The 25,952-nt window shown below is 34.2% G+C and overlaps 2 protein-coding genes across 3 annotated transcripts in view; both read left to right on the top strand.

Moving 5' to 3' along the window:
* LOC132565695 (glutamate receptor ionotropic, kainate 2-like) overlaps positions 1-11,052 on the top strand; it is a 29,869-nt gene extending 18,817 nt beyond the window's left edge. The window contains exons 10-16 of the mRNA XM_060230396.1: positions 285-398; positions 1,883-2,083; positions 2,541-2,883; positions 3,071-3,288; positions 3,470-3,695; positions 4,518-4,780; positions 8,089-11,052. Of these exons, the coding sequence (XP_060086379.1) occupies positions 285-398; positions 1,883-2,083; positions 2,541-2,883; positions 3,071-3,288; positions 3,470-3,695; positions 4,518-4,780; positions 8,089-8,274 (1,551 nt within the window). The 3' untranslated portion in view covers positions 8,275-11,052. The remainder of the gene's footprint in view (positions 1-284; positions 399-1,882; positions 2,084-2,540; positions 2,884-3,070; positions 3,289-3,469; positions 3,696-4,517; positions 4,781-8,088) is intronic.
* A 2,595-nt stretch (positions 11,053-13,647) lies between these two features.
* Positions 13,648-21,545, top strand: LOC132543263 (peptidyl-prolyl cis-trans isomerase E-like). 2 transcript variants are annotated; one of them, XM_060206755.1, is made up of 12 exons: positions 13,648-14,249; positions 14,612-14,710; positions 14,937-14,980; positions 15,286-15,312; positions 15,500-15,581; positions 16,331-16,449; positions 17,140-17,266; positions 17,505-17,584; positions 18,259-18,364; positions 18,480-18,555; positions 19,909-19,975; positions 20,497-21,545. In XM_060206755.1, exons 1-12 carry the CDS (start codon positions 14,213-14,215, stop codon positions 20,563-20,565), a joined length of 933 nt encoding a protein of 310 aa, XP_060062738.1. In that variant the 5' UTR covers positions 13,648-14,212; the 3' UTR covers positions 20,566-21,545. The 2 variants fall into 2 exon arrangements, with proteins under 2 accessions (XP_060062738.1, XP_060062731.1); XM_060206748.1 differs by having other exon boundaries at positions 13,648-14,710.
* Positions 21,546-25,952: the final 4,407 nt, after the last annotated feature.

The raw sequence follows: 25,952 nt of genomic DNA, 5'->3' as shown, positions 1-25,952 counted from the left end.
ACACTACTGTAATATACGTATACATAGATATTCGGCCCTTGTTTTATTTGCTGTCAATTTAGCATATTCAGGTAGGAACTTACCAGATACATACGTATCAAGTACATAATTTTCCGATAAATATCTCTCTAGAACGTCAAATGAAAAGATAAAGATTATAGAAATATCGGTTACCAAAAAATATTTTCTCAACGCAATCAATGAATTAAAGTGTACCTGGCGATATCGTGGATCTATCGTATTCTTTTTTGGTGAAATGAAATTTGTTGTATGGTAATATGTAGGTAGGAGAATGGAATCCACGAAGCGGAGTGAACATTACCAAGTCGTTTAAGGAGAGACAAGAAGAGGTCCTACAGGAACTAGCAAACAAGACCCTGCGTGTTGTTACTGTCCTTGTAAGTAATTCTAAACACGTCTCCACACTTATTGAAATTATTTTATCCTTTTCTATTTTTAGACATTTACATATATAGTTATAATTGCTAAATATTTCATTGATTATTCTTTTGCAAAGAATATGATTAATAAACAGATAATTTCCGGACGCAGTCTCTTATATGTTAAAAATAAATGTAAGTTCGTATTTATGCAGAAAAAGCTTAATGTGTTTTGACGGAAATCACGATAATACCACTTATTGACTGCCAAAGCTCGAGTCCTTTTGTTTTATCGATATATGCTGGCAATATGTATCATTGCGATTTTCTAAGTTTATGTGTACTCTTTCGATTGTAGGAAAACATAATGTATTAGCCCTGGTTCTTCTCGTCGTTGTTGATCTCAATCTATATGTAATGCTGTTTTTTAACCTTTTAACCATTTAAGACTATCTTATGAAAATTTTAACTACATCAAACACAGGCAGTATACAAATGTACAGTGCATAAGATAAACTTCATTTCAATATCAAACATCAGATCAGTGTAAACATTTCAGTGCACTAATGAACTTTTGAATAGTGAAATTTCAATGAAATTTTAAAGTTACCTTGTTCACCCACAGGCGGTGTGCACTGCGCTGAAATTGCGCTATTATAAGGCATAGCTGACAAAAAAAACCAAAACAAAACAAAAACAAAAAGCAAAACGAAAAAAACAAAAACAAAAAAATACAACTAAAACAATATCACACGGCCAAACAACAAAATACCAAAATATGAACAGAATCATAATCCAAACTCTGATTAAATAAAAAAAATGAACAAAAAGTAGGATTTACACGGAGAAAAAAGTACAGAGAGAATAGGACCAAGTGTTCCGAAAGAGCAAGACTCTTCTTCTTCATCGACGACACATGCCATGTAAATCTTTGTAAAATTCAAGTAAGTAATGTCACGATCTCTAATGAGGACATGTATAAAACAATGGAAACAAACGAGCATAAAACACGTCAAACTTCATCAAGAGTTCAAGCCAAAATTTGATCTTTCACCGTAATTTCGTTATGACCCTGTGACGCAAATTTGATCAGGATAAAATGATCGAAGGTCAAGGTTATATGTCCATGCAGAGGTCATCTTTCCTATTAATTTACTAGTAAATAATTTGTTATGATAAAATTAATATAAGATTATTGGAAATAAACGAGTAGTTGTATGGCCATAGGTTAAGATTGTAGATTAAATATTGGAATAAAATTGTTGGTCTCATTAGTGGTAAATATTTGACATTTTATCTAGTTTACACAGTTCCATTTAAAGTTTTATTTCATATCACTTGGCTCATTACTTTTTCACCAAAAAATCATATCGTAATGAACACAACCCGGCAAAAAACAACATACATTACGTATTTCATGTCCATTTCCTTTGATTTTCATTCTCGTAATAAGATCTTACGAAAACAGATGGAATTTTCAAATTATATCAATTTTAATCAAGGACACACCGTACATACTTGAGATACCGCTGGAGAACAGACCTAGTCCTGAGAAGAAATACGAGGGGTTCTGTATCGATCTACTCGACAAAATAGCAGAGAGGTTGAATTTTAGCTACACCATCAAGCCGACACAACAATACGGCAACTGCAAGCCGGGATTCCAGAATTGTACAGGCATGGTCAAAGAATTAGTGGAACGGGTAAATCATCATTGACAATCTTACCACGAAATCTGAACCCATAAACATCAAAGACAATAGTTATTAAATGATTTTGAATTAGAATTGTTACTTTATTAATACTGTATACGACGATCACGTGATGTTCTATCTTTACTTTATCGGAAACTGTTTATTTGTTAAGATGTAGTCAGATTTTTTATTTGTATAGTGAAAGGTACAAATGGTTTGTGTGCCTTTTATAAAATCTTTGAAGATATGTCATCATCGAGATTTTAGTTACTTAATAGTTTTTTTACTTAATTTCATTTTCTGGTTGTGTTGTAATAATCAATTTCGAATAGATAAATTAGGACTTGGTGCAAATAATGCAGACTTTTCATTATTACTGAAATGTGCAAATAATACATACTTTTTGTTATTACTAAAATGTGCCCTTTCCCTTTCACCAGGTCATTGTATAAATGTGATTTTCTAGAATGCTGACCTGGCTGTAGCGGGAATGACCATCACATGGGACAGGGAACAAGTCATAGACTTCACTAAACCGTTTCTGAATCTGGGTATCACTATTCTCTATAAAAAACCGGAACCGGAACCGCCCAAGTTGTTCTCTTTCCTAGACCCACTTTCTATTGACGTTTGGGTGTACATGTGTGCCGGCTACCTCTGCGTGAGTTTCATGCTGTTTGCAATCGCCAGGTTTACCCCATACGAGTGGAATAACCCCCATCCTTGTAATCCAGATCAAGATGTGGTAGAAAACCAATTCTCCATCCTCAATAGCCTGTGGTTCACCATAGGCGCCCTTATGCAGCAAGGTAAACTGATATGCATAATTTTTAATTTGCTTATTTCAATTTTCATGCGCTGAATCAGAAATGAGACTTTCTGTCTGACGCAATGTGATTATTTTATTCATAATACACATACAGTGTAACTGTTAAATAACATTCAGTTGGCATTCTGACTTTGTAAATCTGAAACAACATCAACTGTTTGTCCTAGGTTGTGAAATAGCGCCCTGTGCGGTTTCAACTCGACTTGTAGCAGGTATTTGGTGGTTCTTTACGCTGATCATGGTATCCTCATATACCGCTAACTTGGCTGCTTTCCTCACTAACGAAAGAATGGTATCCGACATCACTAACGTTGAAGATCTTGCGAAACAGACAAAGATCAAATACGGAACTCTGAATGAAGGCAGCACGAAGAACTTCTTTGCCGTATGTTTTTATCAATTCTCCTTAAGAAATACTTGCATGAAAATCTGAACCAGACAGAGGGATGGACAATCAGTCAATCAATTTTGTTAATTTTCTCGTTTTGCAATAAGACTGTATTTCTTTAAACATCACACTTAAAAAACTTTATTTCAGTGAAACTCGTATCATTTCTTATTTTCAGAACTCAAAATTCCCAATCTATCAGAGAATGTGGAACTTTATGTATTCAACAAGGCCTAGTGTTTTTGTCAACGGTTCTGAACAAGGAATAGCACGCGTGAAAAAAGGACAATATGCTTTCTTTGCCGAATCGTCTAAAGTCGAGTATGAAATCGAGAGACAGTGTTCCTTGATGCAGGTTGGAGGTTTGCTAGACTCAAAAGGATACGGCATCGCACTACCACGAGGTAAAAATTCTTTAAAAATCGCATAAGTCAGTCATTACGCTTTCAAGGAGGTATGGTCTTACACAGTGTTGACACACAGCAAATTTCCCTTACCATTACAGGCTAGGTGCTAGGGTCTGAAATGTTTAAATCTGGTTATGATGATATTCCATAATAAACATTTGCTTGTTTACAAGTCATGATGAAGAAGATGGTTTATACTGATGAACAATCAGACATATTCTGAACAACTGGTTATTTTCTATTTGTCAAAGTTGCAACAGAATTACATTTTAAGCATAAATTATATGTACAGTATACAATAAATCGTAACACGTAACCAAGAAAACAAACTATTACATTATAGAATAAGCTCAAAATTGAATATCGTGTAACAGAGGAAATTCAATGTTTAAATTATCATATTTGGTACTCAGAAAGAAATGAAAATTGTTGTACATCACGTCCAATCATTAATAGTCTACACAGACTAATACAACGCCTGTATTTTGCTTGGAATTTGATCTATGCTTGTTTCCGTGTCGTTTCGTTTAATTTTGTGATTTGATAAATGATACCTTTCTGTGATGCTGGGATCGATCACTGTAGTTTGTATATTTATGTAGCAAATTTAAAGGTTAAATGGTCTGAAACCGTACAGATATCGACATGTATGTCCATGTGAGTAAACCGTATGTGAATTCTGATTGGTAGGCAACATGCACCAATGAAATAAATTGATGTATAAGGCGCTATGTGTCTCTGTTCAGTATGGTATCATTTTTTTCAGGACATTGTGAACTACGTTTTAGGATAAATAACCTTAATTAATTTCCCTCGTAGATTCGCCTTACAGAGATCCTATTTCTAATGCGATTCTGAAACTACAAGAAGAACAGGAAATACATAAAGTGTATAACACTTGGTGGAAGGAGAAGTACGGTGGAGGGAGGTGTGTAACCAAGGCAAAGGAAGTAAGCGCCGCCCTTGGTGTGAAGAACGTGGGTGGTGTGTTTGTCGTTGTTATTGGAGGAATGTTTGCAGCTGTTGTGGTAGCCATATGTGAATTCATATACACTGCCAAGAAAAATGCTCGAGAAGACAAGGTAATTGAACTGTCGAAACTCATCGCCCAATTGATCTAAAATATTCTCTGATCAAATTAAAGCTAGTTATTCAAGTATTGTACAAAAGACACGCACATTAGAAACAAATTTCTGTAAATCCTTCAGGTATCATATCTGTTTCCATATAGCCTCATAGTTAATCGTTGTTTCATTTTTGTTTTTCACGATCTTGTAGAATGTTCGGAGATATTGTAGAACATCCTTTTTTCCATACTCGTCGTGTTTTTTTCAGTTTTACTACGTTTCATTAATTGTACTGTTATTTAACACACTTTGACGTATATTTCAATAACGCGTCATTGTGCATGTTTTTCCAGCGAAACAACAGACTAGCAGTAAGTAGCCCGGTGTTGGATCTAGATAATATTAGCAAAACACAGCATCTCATGCTTTACATTACAATGCCAATGACACTGTTCGCACTTTAACACGAGACATGCAAAAGCACTGTATTGGTATGCTGAGAGACATTAGTATCACGACAATCACCAAACGGTCATAAAAATGTTGGAAATTGAAAACGTATTACGACAATCACCAAACGGTCATAAAAATGTTGGAAATTGAAAATGTATGACAGGTACCTTTAAGTGCTTTAGCAGACTTTTAGGTCACCTAAGACAATGCCCCATGATGACCTACTGCGGTCGCCTTTTGTCCGGCGTCATGCGTTGTGCGTTGTTAACTTTTAACATTTTCGACTTTTGGGAAAAATATTTGAAGCGACACAATGCCAAAACTTCCATGGTTAAAGGTGAACCAAAATTGTAAAAAGTATTGTCCTTACCTCCTATGGGCCTCAAATTGTAAAACAATCTTCACAACATCTAGATATACTTTTTATCGATGGAAGTTTCGAAAATCATATTTTCTAAAACCAAGAACTTCGTGACTACAATGTTTCCTATTATCCGCAGGGAAGGGGGACACTTTTTAGTCGAATTTATTTCATTTCCAAAGTAATAATTCTAAACTTGGTTAGAATAATAAATACGATCCTGATTGCACCTAGGGGCAGATGGGCGAGGCCCAAAAGGGCACATGAACTGAAATTCCATAAGTTCTCTTTCCAACACCCAGATATGGTAGAATCAAATGTTCTTCGTGGATGGAAGGGTCTCGGGGTGTTTGACCATCATTATGGCTTTTATGACCATCGTGTCTCAACCTTCCAATTAAGCTTGTTTGTTTAAATTTACAGATTTTACAATTTTCCCTTAGTAGTTTCCTACAAAAAATATGTCTTAAGTAAGCCATATAAACTAGGCATTTTTTCACAGAGGTAATATTCACAGTATCAACAAATAGAGTGAAAGAGGAATTAGATATACATGTATACATGCCACTTTTCCAGTTCGTTCCTTAGAATTATTGGTAGTTTTATTTGGCTATATTTATAGACACTAAATCACTCTGCCTCTTATTTTACACATTTTGACATAAAAATGTTGCTTTTGTTCAATTATTAAATAAAAACATTATCCCTGGCTTTGAAAGTGGGTAAACATTTTTATAACTACAAGGTTGTATGTGTCCGGACTATACAGTAACTGATTGCGTCCCGATTTATATATCAGATACTGAACACTATTATCTGTATTATATTAGGGAACGAAAGGAAACTATAATTTTCTATTTTTGTTTTGTTCTGTAGATCAAGTGTCTTACAGGCACCATCCAATTAAGATGATTATCTTCATTCTTAGACAGTCAGACTATTTTCTTTCACGTCGTTTTCACGATACTGAATATGCGGGCCATCCCTTATTTCTGTCGTAGGAAAAAAAAGTTATCTGTGTTTTTGGTTTCTCGACCTTCCCAATTTGGCTTGCTATCGACCATAATTTTTTCATCATTTTGTAAAACTCTTAAATCTCCGAATTAATGTTACTATTGCTTGTTCAGCGATCCACAGAAATACAAGTAACCAGGGACAAATTCGCTTAGACGCTTGACATATATTTAAACATACCGATGTCAAACATTTTATCGACACCTTTCTTGGAAGTTTACAATGGCCGCCACTACCAAAAAAATAAACTCCCGCGAGATTGGCGGAAATCTTTTAGTAGTGACCACAGTAAATATACTGGAACGTTTAGTTGTTGGTTTAAATGAATGTAAATAATTACTTTACAACATTGAATTGCTATAATTGTATTGACCATTCCCAAATCAATACAATATATGTAGTACTTGAGCGTCATTGTCATAGCAAGCAAACATAGAAAGGAAATCTTTACCTGCCGACATTGATTCTTTCGGGTAGAAACCGGAAACACAGATATTTTTCAGTCTTATGGCGGCATAACGTATCTGTCGATAGTCTGTGTAATAGAGACTGGATCAGGTAGAGCGAAAACTGTTTGTACAAAGAGTTAATAAGTTACTATTCGCTTCTGACATGGAGTTTTGCACACTTTTACATCAAAATTGAGTTCTTGGCTTTCCGGGCAAGCAACACTTGCTGTAGTGCAGTTTTGTCGATGCGCAGAAAAGCTTTTTGAAGCTTTAGTTCAAATGGGGAGTGCTAAAGATTGAAACTCACACTAATAATGATAGGTCACCTGATTGCTATTTCAAAACGTGTGTGTGGTCACGTGTCAATTATTTTACACGTATGTTTGTTGCAATTGATATGTTTATGTTGTCATAAATAGCAATGTGAGTAAATAGATGCTAAATTTAGACAAACTGTCGGTCAGAATTCCTGTTTCTGTTAATAAATAAATAGTAAAATGCAAAAGAAGTGTCATTTCCTGTATCTATTGTCTACTTGTGACTGATGATATGGATAACATCTCCAACGAGTTTTTATTTAAGATGTTATGAAACAGGTCTTCGATTTTTTTAAAAGTATCTTTGCAAGCCTTGGCAATTTCATTTTCTCATATAGAATGAAAACATTTAAGATATTTTTTTATCACATAACTAAAAAAAACGATACATTTTGATAGATTCTTAAGTAAAAATGCGGACGCAGCCATTTTTTTCAAAAATCCGTTTCCAATTCATGACAATCATCACAAACGATTTTGGACTGGCTCAACCAATGAAAAGCTCCAGAGTATATCACGCTGGTGATAGACACTCGCAAATATTGCATGGGCGCACTAACTGCATGGATAACAAGTCGATTATGTGATAGATATATATATTCGATCTCTCCATTGTCCAACCTTTTACTATTCTAACTTGTTATATACCATTTCTATGCTAAAATATATGATATCAGTCATGGTTCATGTCTTCGATATCCATTGTTGATTTTTTTTTTTATTTTTCAGCAATCACTTTGTTCTGAAATGGCAGAGGAATTTATGTTTGCCATACGATGCTTCGGGTCTTCCACAAAAGAGGTCAAACGGAAACCAGAGGATGAAATTGTGGATAACGGTCTCCAATTCATGCCTCTGACGGAAGGAAATAACTACAGACAACCCAATATAGGAGAAAAAGAAGTTTACACCTAGATTATCGTGAGAAGTTTACACCTAGAGTATCGTGAGAAGTTTACACCTAGATTATCGTGAGAAGTTTACACCTAGAGTATCGTGAGAAGTTTACACCTAGAGTATCGTGAGAAGTTTACACCTAGATTATCGTGAGAAGTTTACACCTAGATTATCGTGAGAAGTTTACACCTAGAGTATCGTGAGAAGTTTACACCTAGAGTATCGTGAGAAGTTTACACCTAGATTATCGTGAGAAGTTTACACCTAGAGTATCGTGAGAAGTTTACACCTAGAGTATCGTGAGAAGTTTACACCTAGAGTATCGTGAGTTTACACCTAGAGTATCGTGAGAAGTTTACACCTAGAGTATCGTGATCTTGTCAACTATAAAGTAGCGAGTACAGTAGCAAGGACAACGGGTAGTTTGTTTGTCAGAGAAAATTTCCCGTTTTTCTGATTAGTGCAAACATGTTGTTTTCTAAATAAGGGACAAAAGAAAAATTAAATTGGTAATCCACACAAGAAAAAAAACGGTGGCCTTGCAAACTTTTATATGCATATCAATAGCATTACACTTCCAGTTCCTGTCCAAAACCGAGACATCTATTTTTTGAGGTGTTGGTTCTACTCATCAAACAGTATAATTCTGTATGTGTAAACACCATTCGTCAGTGTAGTGCTTGCGGAACTAGCATAAATTTATCATATGAGTGAACTGGAGTAATACGGTTCGCCCTGACACAGATAAGGTCATACTGATCTCCCAGAATTACTGTCCATCGTTTCAAAGTGTCAGATGGTATAGTGATAAGCTTGACATCCGATTGGGGCCGGGAATGAGATGAGGTCGTCACCACGCTCTGTAGTCACTAGATTATCAAGCGATAAAAACATACATTTCAAAGGCAATATATGTCACGTGACAGTAACCAGAATTTAAGTTTTCAAGTAGAGGACTTGTTAACGCTAAGTAGTACTGACTTGATACGATAGAATAGATGTTAAATATATTGGATTATTACACAGCATTTTATAAAATGTTTATAAATCAACACAACTGACAGGTAACTGGGATTATGTCAAGTGTCACTATCTCACAAAGTGTATATAACTTAGGTCTATCTGTATAAGTGAAACCACGACACTGTTGGGTTAAAAATTACACTCCAATTTAAGTAGCAACCCATGACCTGGAAAATATATCACATGTCTAATGATATAATGTTCTACAAATACATCTATAAACATATTCTCGGTAACGATATTTGGAGTTTTGATAATGTATAGCCATATCATAAGACACGTGATAAAATGTTACTAATGCCAACAGGTTGATGTACCGATTGGTGAATTTTAAACCCTGTTACGCGGTCGTGAATTTAGTGATTTTGAAATAGAAACCCATTGCATATGACAGATTTTGTGAACTTTGTTCAAGTTAAGTTGTAATACCAAACATATATTTTTTGATATCATGGTATTGACAATCTAAATACTTTATCAGAGAAAATTTGTAACATTAGATCTCTTCTAAAGTTTAAAGTGAATCAGTTAAATACTTCATATTCCATGAACAACATGTTGGTGAGTTAGGATAGAAGTCAACAGTTTACACCATTTTGTCTCCATGACAGACCAAAGAAACGAGATGAGCAAAGGGAAGTAACTCGTACAAAGATGTCTGATTTAGAGTTGCCTTGTAGTTGTCTTGATTTTTTTTTCCATTATCATTGCCATTGAGATTTTTGACATGTTCATTTCTTCACCACGTTAAGGTTGACATTAGAAAAAAAAGGTATATTGTGTTTGTATGTGTGTAGATATATGAGAAGTGCCACATCATTCCTTTCATATGATATTAAAGGGATATTCCGAGGGGAAAAGAAGGAGGATAAGCACGCATAAGTATCTACCTAAGTACGCCTAAGTCCGACACAAAAACAAGCTACAATATTTAATTTGTAGAAATATTATATAGAACAACACCTGTGCATATGCGCAACGCACTCACAGTGTCGCTGATGACTTTGAGTTCGAGTTTCGATATCAAAATCTTCACGTGATAAATGTTAGATCTTCAGTCGGTCTAACGTTGAATTGGAAAATGATATTTAAGTCAATTTTGTTTGTCCGCTCAGTAATTTTGATGTTGACGATACCTAGAAAAAATCATCAGACTCCGGAATATCCTTTTTAGAGATAGGGAGAAGAAACATATTATATCCCAGGCATTATCGTAAGGATGTTGACAGAATCATAAAGATTCAGTGTTAAACTTACATTTAATTGGTATTCATTAATTGCATCCAATAATTGCTAGCCTAACATGGAACAAGTTTCCTTTCCCTTCTACCCTTATCTCTCGTACATTTCCTCTGTCGTTCTTGGCTTTTTGATATTCATTTTTCCTTATCGCAATGAATGATATCATCTATTTTCCCTTCTTTAAAGAAAAACAGTGTATTTTAACTTGCGATAAGTATCTCTCCATTCAATATATCAAGAAAATACACATTTTGAATAACTTGGTATGAAAGATGCTGTGAATGAAAAGTTGTGATAAACATTTGTATTTATCATTTTTTCATCTTTTAATTGTGTTGGTTTAAAGTTGAATTGTCAATGTAGTGAAAAACCCTTCTGTTAAAGATTAAACAACAATCAAAATATCTTACATATATTTAGACACACGAACCCTACTGTTAAAGTACCCCATTACTGTCGTACCATTACACCAATGTAAGTGTTTGATACCTACATGTAATTTGACAGATAAACACGTTTGTTATACTCGTACCTGTTGTTGTGTTTTCAATAGGGGAAACAGTTTTGATAAATTTCAGATTTTGAGAAGGAAATATAGCTGAAAATAGAGGTAATTGAGTTTCATTGTTGGATTTTATGCGACTGGTTTTGTGGCTGATTAGACCATCTGATCAGGGATGATGAAGCACTCTTAGACTTTCAAAATCAGTAGCAGGTGCAACATATTGAGATAGTTTTCTATGGAATTGATGTGGAGTGATTTTGGAATTATACAAGATTTATAAAAACAGAACATTCACAACAAGCACCATATCTCGAACAAATACCACAGAACTGATGAAATGTAACAAGTATCTGTCACGCTGGCTATGACTTACCACCTTTTAAGATATTTGAAGTGTAATTTCTTGTTGCGTGTTCATCAAACCATTAACTTAAACAAACAACCCATGATTTTGCAAAACTTAAATAATATGAATATATTTTCGCCCGCTTGATGAGTCTTCGGTGAAAAGTCAGAAAATTGGAAACACATTTTCACAACATGTATCAAACTCAACTTGGATGTAAAAGAAAATAATACGATCATAACGATCGACTCGGAAGTTTTACTTACGTTATAAGGGAGACAACTCGAATAAGTTTTTGACAGACCTCAACAGCACTCAATAAAATGAGAACAAAACACACATGACGTCGTCGATGAAGCAGAAGACGCTTACTCTTCTAGAAAACCTGGTCTTTTCATCCTCGTAGTTTTTCATTGGCCTTTGTAGTAATCTTTCTTTTGTTCGTACATTTCGTATTTTGTTTCGTCGATTATTATTGAAGTTAAAATTTCTCTTACAAAAACTTACATATGTACAAATAGTAGAACTGGAGAAGGAGAGACTATGTGAGTAGAAAATACACATGACGCATCATCGAAAACTTTTCCATAGCGATGAAAATTACACACTCTGATCAGCATATATTTCTGCGCGTGCTAAAACTGTGGATATGAGTACTATCAGAAATTAAAAATAAATCATGTTCACCGTTATCATACCAACAGGACGAAAGCTGTGATCGGGGATTATCAACTTCAGGGAAATTGACTGGGGTTCTTAATCAACAAACATTCATCACTTTCATAAATCAAACATTTTTTCATGTATTAGTCAAAAACAATTATCACTATCAACACATTAGGTTACCTACACCGGCCTACGCGAAAATGATAAGCTGTCAATTCAAATCTCATCTTTAATAGAAATGATGTAAGTTTAATTACAGACGCTGTTTTAACACACTATTAGGGAAAAGTGGTGATGTATGGGTGAATTTTAAAGTTAATATGAGTGCAACCAAGAACCTATCTCAAGTAAAAAGAACTTTTGAAAGGGTACTTTGACATAGAAAAGTCCAGTAGCTATGAATGGATTCACGTCCTCTCCAGTTCAAATACGCAAGATTCACAGAGGACCTTTGCAGGTTTCATCTTAGATGAAACATAATATCCCAGAGAGATCCTGGTGCCCACCATTGTTTGATCTTTATTTCTTTTCTGACCAGTGTCAAAATCAACAAGACACAACTACAGAGCCTACTATGCATATATCTAAAATTTGAGAAAGATTCATTCAGTATTTCTGGCGAAACAGCAACAACAAACTTCCATGGTTAACATTTTATGACCGCCTGTCGGCCATCTTGTTCTGGGCACAACTAGAGACCAGATGGAACCTACATATGAAATGAAATTTGGGTAAGACCCATAGCTTACTTCTCATGACATAGCGGTAATATTTTTCTTTCAAAATCCAAGATGACCGCCAGTCAGCCATTTTGTTTATCTGATCAATCCCAAAAGGTTAATGACACAACTAGGACCCAAGGGGAACCTACATACACATGAATATGATGGTGGGGTAATTAAAAAAACGTAACTATGGACTAGAGAGAAAAGAAACACTATGATATAGTACTCTACATCAGACTCAATAAGTTCAGTTTGTTATCGGCTATATATTGTGACTCTAGGCATCTAAGGTTGTGTCAGTTTTTCTTAAGTTATGGAACATGATTCCTCCAATGATTATTGCGTTTGTTTTGCACACATAACAAGAATTACAGGCGTGTAATTCCAAATATTTACAGTTTTGTTAAAAAAATGCTTTTCCTTACAATGACTTATTTTCTATTTCATCATATATTTTTATTTCGCGCTATGATGTTCAGTAGAATGTACAACTTCGTCAAAGCACTTTTTATCATACAGTTTTGAACACTTTCATTCTGGAAGACATTTGGTGGCTCTCGTCTCGATCTGCACTCCCTCTAATTTGACTGCATGCTTTTGTTGAGGTGCATTGATACATAGACTGGCGTACGCCCAGTTGCGAGCGCACAAGATGTCACAAGTTATATAAAGGAACGGATGTTTTTGTGTACATGAACAGGAAACTTCTCCTAGGAAGAGCAAACACAGAATTAGCTTTTAATCTGACTGATAGGCCATTTATAGTGTTCACTAAAGTATGATTTATTTTCTAACATATATAAAAACGAATGTTTTGAAATAATAAAAAAAAAAAATCGATGATCTAAATACTTTCTGAAATTAATAAGTAAAGTCGATTTCTTTTTGTTGTCAGAAAATAAATTTTGGTATCAAGAAGCAATTTTGATAAAAAGAAATATAACCTACTGTGAATAAATGTATGTAATAAAAACGTGGTGAGTGTTGACTTCTTTTCTCATATCGGTAAATGAATGTTTGTTAACAATTCATTTTTCATGTTATGAAAGAGTGAATAAGTAGTAAAACGGCTATTAATAGCTTGATGCAGCACCGTGGATTTGGGGCAAAGAAATGCGGACGTTGTGGTTTTGGGGCGAATCGTCTAGCATTCAACAAAGAAACGCCGTGCATGACAAACGTTTTACATTCGAAGGCGATCCTAAATACGCACAGATCTCGCAGATTTTTCGTCGAAAAGATATTTCGGTGAATGTGTGTGAAATGAAGAATTGATCAAAATGTATCAGCGGAATACCCTTCAATCTTTTTAAATGAATGATTTTGTCAACATAAATTTTAGTATTGTTCACGCTGTCCGACATCAGAATTCAGCTGGAAATGACGGTTGTTATTAAGTGTTGGTCCGGAAAGCAACTGGGTGGTATTTAGTTGTACATATATAAAAACATGGCGACCACGAACTCGAAGCGTATAGTATATGTTGGTAAGTTTTGCTTTGTTTATATATATCGACAGTATCAGTTATGACATCCACTTTTATCTAGTCAAACGAATAAAAAACGGATGTACCGAATATGTCTTAAAGTATAAGTACTTAATCCTATTCAATGTTTAAGCAATTCTGTCGACATGTGGTTCGCCGGTAGATTGGGAATAACAAGAGAATGTCTCTAGATGTGAAGCGATTACCTGTCTAACTGCAAATTTGTAGTAAATATGCTATTCACGTATGTGTCTGTTGAACAAATCTTCGAAGACACTAGATATTCACGTTATAAATGAAGGTATAAATGAGAATAAATGAAGAGTGGCTAATATTAATATATTTATTTTCAATATTTTTAGGCGGTTTAGCAGAAGAAGTGGATGAAAAGATACTACATGCAGCTTTCATACCATTCGGAGACATCACAGACATCCAGATTCCACTGGATTATGAAACAGGTGAATATATGTAGGAACATATAATGAAGGAATTATTAATTAATGTATGGGTTGTTAATTCTGATAAATCATAAACCACGAGCGTCCAGTCTGAGATCTTCATCTTCCTAGATTTATGATGTTTTGTTGTTGTTGAGTTGGTAGGAAGCAGATTTTTGATAATTAAAGTTTATTTGAACATGTTCATGATGAAATAATGTTGGTGGGATTACTTTTTACGTTTTAGAGAAACACCGAGGATTTGCCTTCATTGAGTTTGAACTTCTAGAGGTGAGTTGGAACAAGAAATATATAGAGGATATTAAAAGGTTAGAATGATCAAAACAAGATTTTTACAACAACATATTTTTCATAAAACATGAAATTGTAATACAGTAGCTTGTTTAACTTACAAAACATAATATCAGAGGAGTTAGATTCTCTAATGATGTTTGAAAATGTGTGAAAGGAGAGTTAGAAGATAGAGTTTCAGGTACTAAAATGTTTAGAATGATATAATATGATTAGATGATACAAGATTAAAGACAAATAGTTGTATTTCTTAAATTAGGTCTTTCTATACCTTAATGTTTCAGGATTCTGCAGCTGCTGTAGACAATATGGTGAGTTTATTTCTTTAATATTTTATAACAAAGAGACATGATTATGAGGATATTTAATTTACTGTTGTTACTGAAATACTCCTATTTACGATTTTTAACGAAAAACATGGTATCCATATATTTTTTAATTTTATGAACTAATGATGTGGATTTCACAAATATTTGTATTATATTATTATATTTACAGAATGAATCTGAGCTGTTTGGGCGAACAATACGAGTAAACATAGCAAAACCAATGAAAATCAAGGAAGGAGCTTCTAGAGCAGGTGCTGTTATTGCGACTGTAGATTATTTCAGGGATTCCTGACAAAAAAACATTAAAGTTTTTGAAAAATTTGTGATAAAATAACCAATAAAAGTAGATGTCTTTGATACACATGTAGGTTAGTAGGAAAATGTTTGATCTTTCATTGCATTAGGTGTCTGATTTATAACTATCACACATGATCATAAAGTAAGATCACTGATAGTTAGACCCATTTGATACCAATACATACTGAAGCATTGAATGATCTGAGGAAGCAATGACAAATTTCTACCTGTCAGAACATTAAAAATTACACATTAAAGCACCCATTTTTAAGATGATCACTTCAATGCATATATTATGCCTGTAGTGTAGTGTGAAGTTGTTTTTTTTTTTTTTTTTCCACAAATGTTGTTCTTAAATGATTAATTTTTGTGTTCTTATTTTTTTTTGCTTTGAAAACATTGTCTTACTTCGAAACCATGACAGAAAGCATCTTTGTACTTGAAAACTTGGCATGTTATACATAGCAAATGACAAACGTTTTTTAAAAGAAACTTAATTTATTTCTTTTATCAATAAAAGTTTCAGACTTTAAGATGGCAGACATTTCTCATGAACTCGTATTTGTGTATATTGAAAACATTTGAAAATGAGATACCTGTCTAAACAGACTAAATAATTTGTCCAGATAACATCTAGTTTAGACAGGTTTAATTAGTATTCCAAGTAAGATGATAGAATGCCAAAATGTTGTACCATTTACAGTTTGGTCAGAGGACTCCTGGCTACAAAAGCATGCTGGTGAAACACTGCAAGACAGCACAAAGGAGGAGAAGGAAAGTGGTGACACTGGAGTAAAGAGGGCTGCTGAGGACTCAGAAACAGTAAGTTGGAGTTTAGATTGACTGGTGTGGGTGTCATTTTTAATGTCATTAACTATAGTATTGTCGACATTCCTTGAATCAATTTATATACTACACAAACAGATTTCAGTTGCCTTTTTTCCATTTTGTAAAAAAAATGGCTTCGCAGCAGGAGGCAAAATGCTGGTCTTTATTATTTAACAAACATAGTAAAATTATACTGTTATCCTTTTTACTTAAATTAAAATTAGCAGGTGGTATTAAAACAACGGATGGACAGAAGTTTAAGCAACACAAATCTGTAAAGAAACTGAAATCATATTGCAAAAATAGGTACTACTTAATACATAAAATATAAGGTATTGATAAAATTTAGGTGGCACTGAAAGATAATTGACAAATTATTAAAAACCCAAAAGACATTTATAAAAAGTAATGCCAAGTGTAACATATTTGCTAGTTAACTTCTAGTTATGCATATTTTGGAAACTTTGCAATATTTTTATTATATATTTTATATTATTATTTATACATTTTACATCTTTTCTAGATACCTCAGTGTTACATTTATAAATCTGCAACACTGTTTAATACTTATGTTGATTTCATGAAAATATAATCTAACATATACCATACCAGGAAAGTTCTTATCTAATGTACACTGTACATGTATGGTTATGTGTCATTCTCTGTCTTTGTGTTCTGAATTAGACAACAGCACCACCTCCGAAGAAAAGCAAAGGTAACCCACAGGTTTATCTAGACATCAAGGTTGGTAACAGGACATCTGGACGAGTTGTTATAGAACTGCGAGCAGATGTTGTTCCAAAAACTGCAGGTAAAATTTTTGAAGATATTATAACTGTTATGCCCTGAAATTAGTTTTAACTTAATTTTAAATTTTCTTATATTTTGAAGTGTAACTGATAACATATGGTTGTACTGGTGCACTAGACATTAAATCTCCTGATGTTGATAGCAACAGAAACCTTTCATCAATATAAGAATGGAATGATATAATCTTAATGATGATATAACAACAATTTAATAAGTAAAATATTGTTTGTATATTTCAGAGAACTTTAGGTGTCTCTGCTCGCATGAGAAAGGATTTGGTTTCAAAGGCAGCAGTTTCCACAGGGTTATTCCACAATTTGTATCCTTCATTGTTACTATGATAGACAAATGTTGATATGACAGATATAGGTTTGCTTCTGATAAATGATTACCATACATATCCAACAAAAAGCCCTGGCCTGGTATATCCACCTATATGTATTTCTGATCGGTTATATTTTCTACTTTTACTCTTTCAATTTCTGAAATAAGGCCAACCCCTGACTTTGAATCACAGTATATGTGTCAAACCTTCTGGACTGGTTTCTTGATAAATATGGTATGGGACTTTTCTGAGTCAAATCTACAAAGATATCCCTTTTGACAAGTTTCAGTGACAATTTTAAAGAATCTTTGCGTACACTATATCGCATTATGATCAAAGTAACAACAGAGTAAGCCCACTAGAACCTAAAAAGAATAAAGAAAGTGGAGGAAAGTGAGGAAAATACTAGTTTTGGTTTCTGCAGGGTTTTTGCTTCTTGTCTCTGAGCTGATAATAAAACCTTCACATATCAATCAAAAATATGTACATATAGCTTAATTAATTTCATGGTTCACTTTGATTCATCATGTGAGAAAATATGCTCTTCTTGAGTTTATATCAAATAATATTTTTTCTGCTATTAAGGAAACAATGCAAAACATGAAGAAAATTTACCATGATAGCATGAGCATGTTTGTATGATACGTGTATTCCTTAACCAGGTGTAGATGTGTCAGGGAGGTGATTTCACCAATCACAATGGTACAGGTGGCAAGTCCATATATGGACGTAAATTTGAAGATGAAAATTTCATCTTGAAGCATACAGGACCAGGTAAGAAATGTATTCCAGATAAAAAAATGCATGTCATTTCTATAACTGCAAGCACTTTGAGGTATTGTATGGTACAAAATGCTGATGTGTAACTTTTTCCATTGTTTTATAAAAGGTATCATGTCAATGGCTAACTCCGGACCCAACAGCAATGGATCACAGTTCTTCATTTGTACTGATAAGACAGATTGGTGAGTAGCTTTTTGTGTGTTGGCTGAATAATAGTTTAAATATGAGGTGGATGAACACAGTTGTGAGCCTGCATGGAATGAAGCCTAAATACTGTCATATCAACAGTTATTTTAATTGTATCTTGTCCAAATGTCTAGCATTTTCATTTGTTTTATGTCACTTCGAGGCCAAGTAAGTAAACCTACCGTATATGTCGTTATAGTCAGTATGCATCAACTTCTGATAGTCATTTCTGAAAACATTGAATTGAATGCTGTTGCTCTGATAAGACTGATTTGACAGAATTGAGGTAACTTGTTTAGAAATTTTGGTAAATTTTGGCAGAAAACCTGGTTATATTGCCTCAATGTGTCTTCTAAATGCTGGCATGTAGGGTTTGACAAAATTTCTCAAGAATCCTCACATGAAGGTACATCTTTCCATAGTGAAAAAAAAAACAACTTGTTCCTAAGAGGTCAACATTTTTAGCAATAAAATGGAAATCTCATTTTGTCGCTGCAATAAATCATCTCAAATTTCATATTTTCAGAAAGGAAATTTTATTTTCATTACTTCTGTATTACTCTCATTTTGTTAACAAAAAATGCATACTCGGGTAAATCTTATGTGTTGTGTTTGTTACACGGTAGACCTTGCCAGTGCATATCTGGACCTGTCACGTGTATACAGGTAATTTTTGTTGCCTGAGACAAACCACTCTTTATTCTCAGAGGCGTGAAACTATACCAAGGAAAGACTTAATTAATGCAGGGTCCATTGTTATTTCAAAAACTGCCCAATTAAAAATGACTTTGCTATTCACAGATCAATTTTAATATGCCTGTGATTGCTGTTTAGTTATAACTACATAAGTTTTCCATTTAACTATATTTATATTAGCAAACCATCTTTACCAAACACACAAAATGTGCAATCCTATCGCACAATTTTGCATTAGATATTGCATAACATGTGTGTATGCATGATGTGTGCATTAAGTTTTTGGTGTAATGTACATTACCACAACTGAAGTTTGTCACTTTTCCCCCTTATTTTGGTGGATTTCTTGTAATGTTACTTGCAAATTTCCTTAAAATTAAGAAGTATTTACTGGTATTCAAGTTATCTCCCTTCTCACACCTTCACAATTTTGCAGGCTGTATTTTTTAAAAGAAGGGGGAGTTTTTTCACTACAGATCAGGCATCAGTGACTCTGTATTAGAAAGTAAATTGCAGTTGTTTCAAATTTCGGAATAGGTTTGCTGAAAAAGTGTACATGTACATTCCAATAGATCTGTAAAATTCCCGTAGAAAAGGAGAAAATTATAAAAGCTGTTTTGAAAGAACTGATGATTTACGTATCAAATTTACAGGCTTGACGGTAAACATGTGGTGTTCGGCAAAGTGATCGAAGGTTATGACATTGTCAGGAAAATGGAGGTAAATGATACATTCTATTGTTGTTGATATAAAAAAAAAATGAATTATTTGGAGAAAAAGTTAAATGAATTATTGATTAGTTGCTTCACATGAATTTCTGTATGATTTTCCGATTTTGATATTTGTCTAATCTAACACTGTAGAAATACAAGAGATAGATGTCAGATTACACAGTTTATTTTATAAGGGTTATAGATTATGTCAGAATATTCAGGTTTTCTGTACCTATTGTATTAGCATCTCCATGATAATGTAACTACCCATGGCTGAACTAGATGTGGTGTTTTGATAACTGATGAAAATCAGTTTTTTATAGAGATTAGTCATAAATACCATAGCAAATAATCCTATTTTTTTGTATAATTTTTATTTAAGTTTTCATACCATAATAAATCCATTGATTAATTAATCTATACATAAAGTTTTAGAAAAATAAACACTTTGGAGAGTTGTTTGTAAATCATTAAAGATAGTGGTTATGTATGTTATTACATTGAAACTACTTTCCCATCTACTTTCAGGCATGTGGAACCAAATCAGGGAAACCAACAGACAAAATTTCAATTACAAATTGTGGGGAGCTAGTATGACAGGAATCAGTTTACTGACTATAGACAACACTAATTAAATGGTTGACGACCATAATTACTCAACTATGACAGTGGTACACAAAAAACAAAATTGGTCCATACCCACTCTTGGAGAGGAAAATTGGCAAGGATGCCAAATTGTGTATCTGGGCCATGTAGAATCTGTGACAGCGTCCATCATACCTCTGGAAATATTTCTGACAGTGTAAAAAACATTGGTGGTTTTAATTGTGATCATTACCACTGACCTTCAGTAAAAGTGCCTGATCTGTGTAGATCTGTTTCTGTGTTAGTGCTGGTGACCTGTTTTTATACACACTGACAACATGTGTATGATGATTGGTGTTGTCAGTATACCTGGTGTTGTAGTGGTGTAACCTACTGGGAAAACAAGTCCCAGAAGTTCAAAGCATTGTTAGTTTTAAAATAAAAACTGATAAAATGTTGTTATTCCATGGCAATCCCGCCATGTCTGGTAATAAGTGGGCCCATATCTATTGCCTCTCAGTAGCATTACAAATACTTTAATACTACTTTTTCAATTTTCGGTAATAACACCCCCCCCCACTCGCCCCCTCTCCTCCTTACTCCAAAACGAGGGTAATGTGTTGACCCCTTGGGCTTATTGCAAGATAGACATACATATAACTAATTACAATAGATTATGAAATTAACACTGTACTTGTTGAAATAAGTATTAAGATTCCATTTGATGCCATGTTTTTATATAATGGTGATTCCAAAGTTTTAGAAGAAACCTTTGATCAGAAAGCTTGTAGAACAACTGAATTTGGAATTGTATGGCAGGGGTCTGGTTTTATGGAGGGCAGGAATCATAATCAGCATGAACTACAGAATCACATTTAACCAGGTGTTCTGTAAAGTACACAGGTAACTTCTGATAGTTGTTGATAGAACACTTTAATTATTCATGGAATATACGCACGGTATGATAAATAAATATTCCTACGGATTTTCTTTGTCGTGTTTTAAGGCTTGACTTTTTTTATCTGTTTTTTGTGTATTGTCATCATTCTTTGATTAAAATTGTGATAGTCATGTGATACAAATGTCATGGTCATATGATACAGGTCATGTGATACAAATGTCATGGTCATATGATACAGGTCATGTGATACAAATGTCATGGTCATATGATACAGGTCATGTGATAATTGTCATGGTCACCAGATGCAGATGTCAAATTAGATGACATGAAAAAGTCAGCAAGAAAGAGGAGAAAGAAACACACAAGTCATATATGAACTCAACTGGCATACCCAAGTTTGTTCCTTGAGAATGTTTGTGTTTCAATGGAGATGGCCGGAAGATATCTGCCATACTACTCTCCATTTGTTTGTCAACTTGTTTCGTGTAATACCTGAATTCAACTGAACTTATTATAAAGCACAAATATCACAAGTTTTATAATGTTTGCAAAATGAAACAAAATCCTGTCAATAGTTTATCAAAAGGAATTGGGACATGTGATTCACAGATTTGAGAAGAGATCGTTACTATCTCGAAAAGGAAAATTCACCACAGGGAAGTCAAATCGTCACGCTAATCAAGGTAATCGAGGTAATTTTTACAGATATTTATCACGGGTGCATGTTGAAAAACTCTTTTAAGATCTTTGATCATCTACATTTCATTATTCCTCTACAGGGGTGCGTTCAAACTATTGTAACAGGAGTTCATTTTTATCACAATGCCTCTCGAACCCAGGACCCCTGGCTTATAAGTCTGACGCTCAACCGACTGAGCTAAAGAGAAGTTCTCTATAGCAAAGTAGTATATTGCAGCTAGTATTTTACCAGGATTACACAATTAGTAAGAAACCTGGGTACAGGTTCGGTTGACTAATTAGCATCATGAATCAATCAAAGATCTTCTTAAAAATTGTTTTCAAAGTTTAATGAATATGATCCCCATGACCATGAAGTGAAGGTTTTACTTGAGGAAAATTGTACTAGATCAACTTGATACTCGATAAATATAATAATAATAAACTCTGGTGGCTTACAAAAATCTGGATTTAAATGTTGAATCAGCGGAGCAAGAGGAAACAAAAGAAAGAGAAAACAATTACACGAAGACCCTTGAAAATATGTATGGAGAATAGAATGATAGATAGAAGGATGAATAGTCTTCTGCTCCATCTACAACACCGGAAACTGTCAAACATACGCTAGTATCTAACACAACTCACTTGATATTACACAAGGAGATAGAATGGTCTTCATTACATACGAAAACTTCCGCCTTCAGAACGTCAGTGTTAAGTTGATCAAAGTTTTCGATATATTGGACTCGTGTGACCCTGAAATAACATCAAGGTCATGTATTTGTAATAATCATAATTTTAGTCCTTTACATTGCTTTTAAATATCTATGTTGACCTTTTGACCTGGTCAGTCGTATAAAATAATACAGCTCTTGCAGTTGGTCTTCCCTTGACCTTTATTTGTCATGCTATGGCATTTATGGTCGTTATGAATGACAGAGTTTTATTAAATGTGTCCATATTGCATTTGGCTTGCTTGTGCGATATAGTGTTTGTCTGTAAATCTCCGTTATTTAAGACGACAATAAATGCCATATAACAACAGTTCGATGCTTAACGGAATACCAACCGAGTTTCTGTCTTGTGACGATAATTGACTTAAAACTAAAATAAACATTCATTATCAGGAGAGTGATACGTCAAGTGGAACAGCCATTTTGACCGGTTCCGTGCTCGCAAAAATGACCTTGTAATAATCAGGTGCCGGGTATCATTTACCATACCCTATATAACACATATGTCTGGTTAGTTTATAGCGTGATATTGCTGCATGTCGATGAAAATTATCATTTTTCGTTACTTTGCTATTATTTTTCTTGCATTTGTTGAGAAAATGAATTTTCTGAATTTCAACATTTATTTATACACCACTGAAATGTAACAGAGTTAAACACGAAATCAATCTGTTTCCTTATAATGACAAGCCACTCGACTGATGAAATCCGTTCATGTAACAGCTTCAACAGAATTGGAGCAGGCGATTACAATACGTAAAAGTTGGCGATAAATCAGGTAAGATGTCCTAGTTAAATATTTAATCATTGTTTAAGTGTAAAAAACCGTTTAACAATAACGACCTTTACCAAGTAGAAAAGCCAACAGACACATGTGATGCATGGTAAAACAACTGCTATTCTTAGTGTCTGTAATCACTTCAGCCGGCCCTGTAATTAGCGAGGGAGGGCTGCTGTTATCTTTGACAATATTCAACAACCGTAAACAAATTCCGGAAACAACTTTCCGTCTATCTTTCCAGACTATAGTGTCTACTCCTTATCTCGCCCGTTTCTTCCGTATTTTTGTACAAGTGTATTATTATTACCGAGTTTTATTCAATACAGAACCTACTTCTGCGTGTCAGAGAACACGGCCAAACTTTTGACATTAAACTCACTTCAAGGATCATTACCAAACTATTTTTGACATGCATCACAAAGAAAGCGGAAGTTGTTTCTTAATCAGGTGCACTATTTTCATAAGCATTGATAGTAAAAGTTTATGCCATTGATCACAAAAAAGAAAAAAAGGAAAAGTGTGTTAAAATATGTTTATTGAATCATTGGCTCAGTATTGTGATGAATGTTTTTTTTTACAGTGTTTCTGTTTTTCTACATTTAAATTCCCCAATCCCTGATGCATAGTTCTAAAGTAATCATTGCAACACAAATACATTTGTTTTTCAAAGACAACTACTTTAAAAGCCTTCAAATGAAACAACAACAAAACAGGAACACAAATAAAAATGGAAATTGGCACGAAAGAAAGGAATAAAGGAAACATCAATGAAATACGTATAGAGTGTACGTGCATTTCCCATCGGCGGCCGAGAAACCCGCCAATCATCCGAGTCGGTCTACATTTCCGGAAGCTTGCCGCCCTGTAACCAAGTTACTCTTGATTGATACAGCATTGCTTCTACTGTATGTACTCCTATATGTATAATTTGAACTCAACCAATCTCTCGTGCGTCGTATACCAAGTGAAAACCGGACTGGTCGACTTTTATAGAATGGGGATGAAAATAGCCAAGCTTTTAGCGCCATTCTTTTATACAATTAGATATATTGAACGCCTTTCGATGTGACTAAAATTGAGCAAGACTTGTCTATTTCCCATTCACAGGGTCCTATATATTAGGTGTACGTGGGACGCCCACTAAATGCAAATCACCAGTTGGCCTACGTGTTCTTTCAGTTGACTACGCAATCAAATGATCTCGCATCTCTGTGTACAAGCAATGCTACGTTGTTACTTTCAGTAATGTCTCTTGACAGCTCATATTGTAACTCCTGATTTGACCATATATAAATGTGTCAGAAAGCCAAATGAAGTAGCAAAATATAGAAATTTAAAAAATAAAAATCAACCACTCTGTTGAACTAGCGCTTTAACCTATATATATATGTGTGTGTGTGTGTGTGTGTGTTAAAGCATAAATAGAAAAAAGTTAAAACACTCGAAAACACATGATGTAAAACATAAGCGTTTTCATTTCTTCTTCAGATGTTTTACAAATTTTTTGTATATATATGTCTAAGAAAAGAAGAAATAATTATATTATACAAGTTGTCGTAAACCAGAAGCATTCATATGACATTTTTTCTAGACATGAAAAAACGCCAGCAGTGTGTTTTGTCATTATAATAACGAAGACTCCAGTGAGCCATTAGGAAGTCTCCTCCCTCAGTGAATAATGGCCAAAATAGAAAAGGCAATACGATATTGTTTTGATAACAAATTCCAAAGAAAGAGCGACAAACAGCCCTCCCAACTTACTCCTAACGAAGATGTATTGTTATTTCCAACAGTTTTGTCAGGGAGCCGATTATCTTTCTGCTTTACAAGTCCATGATCGATCGTGTTTGGTAACTCTTTTGTGGCACTTTTCTTCTGGATTGCAGAGTCGCAACATTAAACAAAAAGCAGATTCAGTGTCCAGTTAACATCGTATGTCTCTTCATCATTCTGGTATCGGGATTGATAAAGTTGTCCTTTTTACGCGGATGTGGTGGAAGTGACGAGCATATTGTATATGTATGAACACGTCAACGTTGATGGATGTTCGCGAACTCATCTTTTTGCAGCTCTCGTCGTGATACATCATTCATCAATGGCGATTCTAGTTAAGGAAAAAGATTGCCGCTTGTTTATGTCCGTATGGGGGACTTCTCTATTTGAATATGGGGAAATATGGGGAAATTATTCTACACAGTACCATTTTTCACGTTCACTTCATGCTCAGTATCATCCGATGTCCATGAGACTCACAAATAACTTTCTTAATTCATAAACCATCTTTTCCAAACTCCAAATATCTGTT

Source organism: Ylistrum balloti, unplaced genomic scaffold (assembly GCF_031769215.1).
Source record: "Ylistrum balloti isolate Yb309-2 unplaced genomic scaffold, AGI_CSIRO_Ybal_v1 Utg369578, whole genome shotgun sequence".
Lineage (NCBI taxonomy): Eukaryota > Metazoa > Mollusca > Bivalvia > Pectinida > Pectinidae > Ylistrum > Ylistrum balloti.
Note: the sequence above shows the minus strand (reverse complement) of the source record. Positions and strands in the feature narration are given on the sequence as shown.